This window comes from Harpegnathos saltator, unplaced genomic scaffold (genome assembly GCF_003227715.2).
Source record: "Harpegnathos saltator strain DR-91 unplaced genomic scaffold, Hsal_v8.6 scaffold599, whole genome shotgun sequence".
Classification (NCBI taxonomy): domain Eukaryota; kingdom Metazoa; phylum Arthropoda; class Insecta; order Hymenoptera; family Formicidae; genus Harpegnathos; species Harpegnathos saltator.
In genome coordinates, this window is record NW_020230425.1 from 9,180 (window position 1) to 19,184 (window position 10,005).

Below are 10,005 nucleotides of genomic sequence, written 5' to 3' on the forward strand. Positions count from 1 at the left end.
GGAGATAATCGGGCAGTTGTGTGCATTAGCTGCACGATCGAAAAGTCCACTTCGATTTCTCACATCCATCTTCAGATCTAATCGTAATTATGATTTTATCTATAACTATATAAATTTATAATTTTTAAATCCATAATTCTAAAAAAATGTATGATTTTTCATCAAAGATCGACGACTCAAAAGATATTTGATAGTAACTGAAAATAAAATTATTTAAACGTCCGAAATCTCAAGAATCGGTAATTTTAAATGTCATGTTTCTCTCGTAGAAAGGAAATTCATCGAGGAAATTCAAAGGCAAACTTGACTTATCCAATATTACAAGCTCACGATTGATGGATTTCTCCAAAAGTACGTTTGACGGGAAATGTCCGATTGCTTACCGGGCACATTCAGGCGGCACGTTCTCGCGTCATTCTCAGTTCCGGAGAAGACACTCCCATCGTTGTTGCTTGCGTCCTTTGTGCCGTAAAACCTTCCGCCACTCGTGATACATTTACCGCGCCGTGCGCAAACTGCGCGAGTGCGCAAACTGTCGTACCGCTTTTAAAAAAGATTTTAATTACTTGGTGATATTGATGTGCAATCTTTTGATTACGTCACATTGCGCACTGCGCGGTAACAAAGAGCTGCAAGAAATAAAGCAAGTGCTTTATTTCTTGCAGCTCTTGTTAGGTTTGTCGTGTTGCTTCAACTTTTCGTACTTTTTATATCTAAAACGAGACAGAAGCATATTCGAATGTTGAAGGAAAAGGTGAGAAACGTTCAAGCAACGCAACAGATATATTATAGTAACGATATATTTATACAATATTTCTATATCGTTAGTAACTTGTATCGCATTAGTAATCGAAATACAATATGGTTTAAACGTTTGCGTTATCTTCATCGTTTAATTAAAACAATCAGTATTGTCATCGTTCTTCAATTATTGCCATGTTGAACAACTCAGTTGTCGTGTAAAATGTTTCGATTTGACAAATTCATATAAAATGTTTCATTTTTCACTAATTGACATAAGCCTTTCATTTTCCACTAGTTCACGCTAGAGAAAAGATTCATGATCGCTGTTCTGAGCAGCTGCAACATTTCTCCAATCACGTATGTCGGCGCGCTCCTACTCCTCAGATTTCTATAATTAATAACTCGATAATTATTGTGAATCTCGCAAAACGGTATAGGACTTTTATGTTTGTCTCAACCCAATCTACCTTCACACTTCGGGTTGGCAGCTAATTACCGGATATCCTATATTTATACGATATATATCGTATATAATCTTCATGATATTAATCATACACAATCTCAATTCTTCTTTTTTTTTGCGCATGTTAACATGTAATTCATGTTACAAACGCATAACAATGGGCGAGACCATGTTTGTCAAGTACATTATTATGGTTGTAGCACAGACATAAACCGCCTGAAAGTAAATGTAGCACGGACTACCACCATATGCAGGTTTTACTGCCGAGACCTGAAAATGGATGTAACATCGTAGTTCCCCTTTCAAAATGGATGCAGATGACACCCTTTCCTAGCGCGATGTCGCCGTAAATGCCGTGTTGGCCGCTGTCAGGTTCCTCTCTGCTTGTCACTCGTTTCTCATGGAGGATTCACACTGCGTCCGATGTCCGACTTCTCGACGAGAATTCAATTCTCCATTAGAAAACTGCTCTCCTATTGGATGTCGGACATCGTACGTCGAACCTCGGACGCAGTGTGAATCCTCCATTAAACGCAGCTGGAGAATGGCATATGGATACACCTTTGTACCTAAAGCCATATACCGAACGAACGAACAAACACGTTTCTTAAGAGGGAAGTCTGTACCCCCTGGAGCCCTGGTGCAGATGAAGGCACTATTCGTGGAGTTGGAGTTCGATCGCCGCTCCAGAACCCTCTTAAGGATCTCTAAAAACCACCAGCCTTGAGTTCTCTTGCTGAAATGCTCGCAAATTGAGGATCACCTAACGCGTCGGAGATGGATCTAAATTACGACTATTTGATAAAGTTCCTGGCACTGGGTGACTCCGGTGTCGGCAAGACAAGCTTCCTTCATCAATACATTGACGGCACTTTCAATGCCAGATTTATATCCACTGTTGGAATTGACTTTAAGGAGAAACGAATGGTAAGAGGCTAAGCGGTCTAATACGTACGGTAGTGTTGATTACTCGAGGCTTATGCGTTTTCAAGGATACTGGGAATATTCTGAGAAATGCGATATTGCGGTCTGAGTAATTAACGCTATCCTATATGAGTCAAGGTAAAATATCAAGTATGGGGAATGGTTGAATATGTTCGTGCGTTATATTATATTGGCGAATAAGTAAAGGTCACTTGTTATTACAGATATATCGAACGGCAAATGGTAGAAACCGACGAGTGCATTTGCAGCTCTGGGACACAGCTGGTCAGGAACGGTGAGTACATCAAACAGTGGACTCTCACAAATTCTTAGTGACCTTAGATGATATTCTCAATATGCATACTTTGCATTCTTCCATGAGCTAACATTTAATTTGAGTAAATGTGATAATTGTGTACTTATATTGCATTGCCGTAATCATGATAGAGATGATATAAAGACGTAATTCAGTGAATTATGCTGTGATTATGGTTTATATTGTAATTTCTAAACAATGATTTTATTATGTTGTTGCAAAAGCTTGCGTATGCGGAAAATGCATTGCGATATTAAAAGGAGCAAGCATAAAGATATATATAAGCACAGCGATAGATATTCTAACTAATATACACAATGTTGCATCCTGCATGTACAAATAGAACCTTAGGACTTTTGATCTAACATTCCATGCGAGCAGCATAACATTGTTGATATTCAGGTTCAGAAGTTTAACCACAGCCTTTTACCGGGATTCCATGGGTTTCCTACTAATTTTTGACCTGACCAATGAGCTGTCGTTCCTTGAAGTTAGAAACTGGCTGGAACATCTTAGGGTATTCTTCATTTATTAGCATTATTGTAAATATCCTACAATATACAGAAAGATCTTCCTAATCGAACGATTCTTTGAGTTGACGCACTGTTAGTGATTCTTTAGCTACACAATATTCTCTCATATTTATATTGTAATATCTGTGAATGTTGTTACTCATTATTAATTGTATTGTTCATGCATGATTTTGAAAGTAAGATGGAGCATATGGATTGTCATTAATGTATAGTCATTCATTTATAATCGTTATATAGGCATTATTATATTATTATTATAGGCATTATTATATTATTATTATAGGCATTAGTGTATCATTTCAAACAGATAGAACATTTTGTCTGCTTAGTTTATCTTGAGCAATTGGGCATTCATTGATGTGATGTTATGTTAGAATATAATGCCTGCAGGAATTGCTAGCATTGCAGGACATTTCAAACATTTCACACAGTTTGGTAAGATTGAGGGAATTAAATAGCCTGTTACACCTTTTTATATTCAATGAAATTGAAGTATTTAGTCTCCAAATATAGATATATGAAGCAAAGTAAAAAATATATTATCTATTGAAACTATATAAATATCTATTCGTCCTGATAACATCAGAATGTGAATCTGAAAGAAGGAAAACATGTCAAATGTATTTAAAAATTTTTGCAAAATGTTATTTTTTAATTGAATTTTCATATTTCATTTCTTTCTTTTACATAAATGTGACGTCAAACTGCACAAATTTAGTGCATGGAAAAATTTGTAAGCGTTCCAGCGATGTTTTAATTAAATATTCATAAATATTTTGTATTTTTTTATGGTAAGTACATGTATATATTCTCCTATCCTCTATGGCTCAAGTTATCGTTCGATTTTTAAATTGATGGATATTTCATATCACTGGATTGCAAGATATTTTTTGTAAGAAGTGCTGAAACATTCCTGGATTTCCAAATAATTGAGTATATTTATTCTATGATTTAAAGTACATTGTGTTTGTATTGCACGGAATCTTGTAGTCTAATGCGATTTCCTCCGGAAATGTTTGCATTCATTGAATTAACATGCTATATTTTTATGACTTCATACATGTAGACACACGCGTATTGCGATGATCCAGACATAATTCTCTGTGGCAACAAGTCCGATCTTGAGGATAAACGCGTCGTCAGCAAGGACAAGGCACTAGACCTCGCTAAGAAGCATGGGTAAGTCGAATCGAAAGTAGCAAGAAAGCGTCTGTTGCTGTTTAAAAAAGAAAATCTGTTATATTTCGTCGAGTCGACTGTGTATTTTTGTTATTTCTTTTAAAATATTTAATCTTTTAAATATTCTTTTAAAATAATGTACTTGTATGTAATGCGAAAATCTTTCTTTTTCAGCTTGATCTATTTGGAGACAAGTGCTGCAACCGGGGAAAACATCGAGCTCGCTGTGGATTTATTATTAGACTGCGTAATGCGCAGAATGGAGACCACGGTGGACAAGATGGTGTTGCCGCATCAAAAAGTTTTAAGATGTCACGAGAGCGACACCCCACCGTCTAGCAGTTTCTGCTACTGCTGACAGTACCGGTATATGTAGTTACCTAACTACTCTGTTTGCCGATATATACATATATACATAATATGCACGCCAAAGAGGGAAAAATATTGAATATTGAAACTGACATTTCGATTGGCGAGACGAATGTTAATTTTATCAACGTACTTTCGTCGCGTACTTTCAAGGATCTTTTATTAATGCATTGTTACCGCATATACTAAATGTCTTCCATCGTATCTAACTCTCTCTCGAGTGAAAATGTTCCTCGACTTGGGGGAACTTACTGACACTCAATTAGTATATTTATACAATGTTGAATCTCGTCTTCTACGGGAAGTTACTCGTTTCCTAAAACCTTAATTACTTATCCTTTTCTATGAAAACTCTCTTTTATATCATCGTGTTCCGATGTTGTTTGTTCTTGAATAATGATGTTTGTAAACATTTTAAATGTCGGCCGACTAGAAAAATGTGTTCTATATTCGACGATAATATATATACTAATCTTTTCTATTACTGTTATACATTATATTACACATATAAGATGCTTAATAAATCGATCTTTTCTTACTTGCTAAAGTATGATATGCGATCGATGTGGCAGCAAATGTTTCGAAAGTTACGGTGAATTACCTTCGACTATATCACGTATTTTTGATGACGTTATTATAAACCAAAGTTGATATATTTAATCGTAAGTGATAAATTTAATTATATGTGACGCGTACGTATATCTACGCATACATATAATAATCTTCCTATTGGCAATATTTATCTCATAATTGAAGTATTAGAGTGAGTTGCAGTATAATAATTTATAGTTTTTATGTATTCTTATATAACATATTGTGTAAATATAATAAGAGACTAATTCGTATATACAATATGTGTACATGGACACAATATAACTCTAAATTATTATATTGTGATTCACTAATATTTTAATTATAAAATAAATGCTGTTAGCGTTGAAGAGAATTATGTACTTGGTTCACATATAAATGTTTAAAGATATATATATCGATACTAATTGTGATAATCATAAAATGGGTACCTTTTTCCTTTACCTTTCTTCAACATGCTCTGGTTATATTACGATTATCAATAATGACGGTATATTATAATAGAGGAAGAATGTCATTGGTAATAGCACGCAACAAAGTACAAGATGTTGAAGATCGATGATGAAAAATTGAATGACGAATATTGATCCGACAAATAAACTTTTCGAAACGACAAGTAAATGTAAGAGTCTTATGTTTTAATTAGTCGGATTTTGATCTTGCTCGGAAATCAGTTCAAGATTTTATTATAAAGATATTTTATCTTCAAGCTTGAACATTACTTCTCGATTGTCTCACACTTGACAGACGTTACCATAACAAATTTCGCGCTTTGATCATGTCGTTAATTATGATTTAGCACTTTGAATTGCTTTGCTTCACGAGATGAGATACTAAGAGCGTAAATCAGCAGGTGAGTTCATAGAATTATGTATACTATGGAGAGAGGATGTAATCAATCTTGACTGCAGTTTATACGGAACTTCCACTCTCATCCCACTATCTTGGGATATATTAATGGTAAATTGAGCAGAATAATTGAGGATTATGAACGTTATACAGGGATAAGAGTGTTTTAGCTTCATTAACGGCACAAGGGTGTATCGAATAACGTAATTATGCAATTCCTCGCTTGATTTTTATGTCACTTTATAATATCGCTGTGAGGCAAAAGATTTTTCATATTTGTCAAATGAAGCAAAATCACCTGATTTCGCGGTAATAATCCTTTATGACTACAATGAATGTGTCGATTCCGCATTTTCCATACATTTTTATCACTTAAATGTGGTATTATTCCTTTAACAGTCGAGCAAGCAGTGCTTTTTACGCGAATAAATTATTATCGAGCATTATCGAGAATTGGTAAAAGATTAAATGAATTAGTTGCCCGGCCAGTTTAAACGAATTGGTTGGTCAGTTTTCAACTTGTTAATAATGGCACGTGTGAAAAGTCTCATCACGGCGATTTGTAATAACTGCTATAATCGCTCGCACCGTATGTGGTTGAAACGTAATCAATATTGTGCTACCGTCTCTCTCGTAGATCTAAAGAGTAACTTTAGACCGCGTGTGTTCAACAATGTTATTCGAAGTGGAGGTTGAAATGTGTGCGCGAAATGTACTGTCTGAGAGCATTGGAAGCTCTGGAAAATATCCCCGGTAGCGGACGATGAAACTTCCACGTCTCATCAATGAGACGAGGAAGTTACAGAGTACATTGAAGAAGAGATTAAAGTTTGCCGAGAAAGTTACTTCATTGCTCGCTTATTAGTTCACTACTTACACGTATGGCTTATTGTTTACGGAGGTTCGTGCCTTCCGTCCCGATTTTACGTTGGACCATAGCGTCTTCTGTCTCTCGTTAGATTTGCGATGTCTCTACATTTGTTGTTTCATTGTCTCTTGTATATGTTTTATTAGTTTTTAAATTGCAGTTGGCACACATTCGGAGAGTTGGATGGTGAGATTATATGGTGTAAAAAGAGGAGAAAAGAAGGACGATATCGGAGGAAGTCTCAGAGTTATACCTGTTCGCAATTTTCGAACGCAAATTTCGATAATAATGATTAAATATTGCATAATAAACGAAAAATGCAATATCAACTATGATAATTTGACGGTAATGCGAAAGGTTTTCTCACCAGATAAAAACATTGTATCAACCGATACACTGATATCGATCATTAAACGTTCAATATATATATTTCTGCGTTGTACAACAATAAATATATTGAAATATGACCGCCAAGTTGCAAGTATATCGTATTACATTAACATATTATATGGAATTAAAATAGGCGTGTTATTGAACGGAGAGAAATATTATCAGAGTATTGTGTTCGCGAATATTGGTAGAATAAAAGTGGTCGATTATTAAAGAACCGTTTCGTGTATTTCATTATCTTAATGTTGTCTCATCGTCTCCGGTGTCATTTTTTTCTTTGTAATTAGCCTCAGGCTACATTATACTACTCTCCGTCGTGCGGCACGAATTTTCAAGATACACAAGAGGTATCGTAGCTACCAGCGCGGGAGGAATTATTAGAATGCTAACTTGGGCAACTCACATACAATTTATAGAGCTAGACTAGAGGAGAGAGCGCAAGCGCGGAAGTTGGGGCGCTATAATACCGTATTATGTACTTAAGAGACCATTTCGGGATTGTTAGAGCGAGTTGTCCTGATAGCCCAAACGACAAGAGCGTGCCTAAAGCACGCTTTAAAGACATCTTCGAGAAAGGAAAAGCTTTTTAGACACTTGTCTTGCTTGGACAGTGCGTAGATAGTATCTTGGAAAAGGAAAGAACGAAATCTGCTGATTAATAACAGCTGGCAAATATCTGGCTATTACGTATCTAAGTGGTATTCGACTACACCGGCCAGAAACTATCCGTAGCGTTGTGCTTAGATGATTTTAAAATTGGTTAGATGAAGATATAAGAGAGAGATGAAACAAGGTAAATTTTTCTCAACACTTTGCTCCGCTTATAGATGAATCCCAAAATGCAATCTCAGTCTCGACGCCGCCTGACAAATGTAGTACTAACGTAGACTGAGTTTACAACGTGAAAACATGTATTTTTATATTTTACACGTTTGCAGCAACGCGTATTTGATTATCTATCAACGGTATCTTAAACAATTTTGTAAAGATAAAAGTTTTCACAATTTAAGATGCAGACGAGGATAATATATATTTATTTGATTTGATCTCCGAGTTTGTATGCCGCGCCCATCTCAATCAGAAACTCACAGTTTTTTGGTGATTCTCTCTCTCCCCCCCCCTCTCTCCCCCTCTCTCTCCCCCTCTCCCCCTCTCACTCTCCCCCTCTCTCACCCCTCTCTCCCCTCTCCCTCTCCCCCTTCCTCTCCCCCCTCTCCCCCCTCCCTCTTTCTCCCCTCTCTCCCTCCCCCTCTCCCTCCCCCATCTCCCCCTCTCTCCCCTCCCCCTCTCTCCCCTCTCTCCCCCTCCCCTCCGCCTCTCTCTCTCTTTCCCCCTCTCCCTCTCCCTCCCCCTCTCTCCCTCTCCCTCTCCCTCTCTCCCTCTCCCTCTCCCTCTGCCTCTCCCTCTCTCTCTCTCTCTCTCTCTCTCTCTCTCTCTCTGAAGAAGTGAACTGGCATGTTTACGAAACGTCGGAAACATATCCGAAATGAACGCGGTACAAATCTGGAAATCAAACATTTCTCTGTGTCTCTAAAATATCAGAATATATATTTATAGTCTTCAAGTGAAGATAAATTGGTGCTGGAATTTTAATTGGACGATCATCTGTGTATATTTTTATCCAGATAAGAAAGTAAACTCTGAAACTAACGGATACTACTGATATAGTAGTCAGTAGTTCCAAATGTTTTGAAACATTTCGAATCTCTACGTAATATTTTGCTGGAAATCGTTATCTTCATCATTGTATTTCGCGTTTTAGATTTGCCTCTCTAACAGAAACTTACGAATTCTTGCGATAAAAATCAGCTGAACTCTGTAGCGGAAGTTCCGAGCGTACGTTGAAAGGAAACACAAAATAAATTAGGACAATTTTGGCCGGTCAGAAACTCCGATTTCAACTGTATTCTATTCTTTTTAAAATCGGGTCTAAAAATCGGCAAAAGTCGGCATTGGCTCTCTCCCTTCCAGAGAGCGATTCCCAGCAACGGGAATAGATAGATAGTTTCCCGAGGAATAAATCGCGACTAGAACCGTTTGAGAGCCGACGTATCGAAGTTGGTTGAAAGATACAAATCATCGCGCATTTATTCGCCACAAGCAGCTCGTGGTCCGAGTAGTTCCCCGTTAGACTTCAATGTGCCGTCACGCGGCTGCAGGTAGACAAAGCCGGCGCTATTCAAATTTATCCGACGGCTGTATTAATGGCGGACTATTTATCGAGCTGCGCGGCCACTTGCTAGTAATCTCCCTTTCTTACTTTCGCTCATCTTCTTCCTCCCGATTCTCTTTCCACTTCTCAAGGTGAGAATAAGTTTCCGCCGAGACCCGGCGACGGGCGTAACTTCTGACCGGAAGTTTCACCGTGCTATCTACCTGAATAGCCGCGTCGCGCCGCGCCGGCTATAGTTACCGCGCTCTGCATGAATTTTCGTCGCACGTAGCAGGCAGTCAGTTTCAAAGATGACACGGAGCCGCTTGGTTTCGCTATTCCGTGAGGTTTGTTTTACGCCAGTGAAGTACAGTTGAAACCCACTGCGCACGATGCACCACGGCTTATGCATATGAGTTACGAATACGCGCGCGCGCGCGCGTCGGGTGTCTGCGCGCGTTTCTTTTTTCTCCCCCGGTACGTTATATTTACAAAACATACGCACGCACACGATCGTACGTGTCGCATGTTGAATAGAGCAACACGTCGACCATTAGGTTGACGCGAGGGATTCGTCGTCGTTCCCGGTGAATTCGGATGCACTCGAGACACCGCCGATTTGAGTAT

The 10,005-nt window shown here is 37.9% G+C and overlaps 1 protein-coding gene across 1 annotated transcript; it reads left to right on the top strand.

The window, feature by feature from the left end:
* Positions 1 to 1,814: 1,814 nt before the first annotated feature.
* Positions 1,815 to 5,740, top strand: Rab27 (RAS oncogene family member Rab27). The gene is made up of 5 exons (XM_011136881.3): positions 1,815 to 2,134; positions 2,356 to 2,426; positions 2,850 to 2,964; positions 4,047 to 4,159; positions 4,334 to 5,740. The coding sequence occupies exons 1-5, from the start codon at positions 1,985 to 1,987 to the stop codon at positions 4,515 to 4,517; spliced, it is 633 nt and encodes a 210-aa protein (XP_011135183.1). The 5' UTR covers positions 1,815 to 1,984; the 3' UTR covers positions 4,518 to 5,740.
* The last annotated feature ends 4,265 nt before the right edge of the window (positions 5,741 to 10,005 follow it).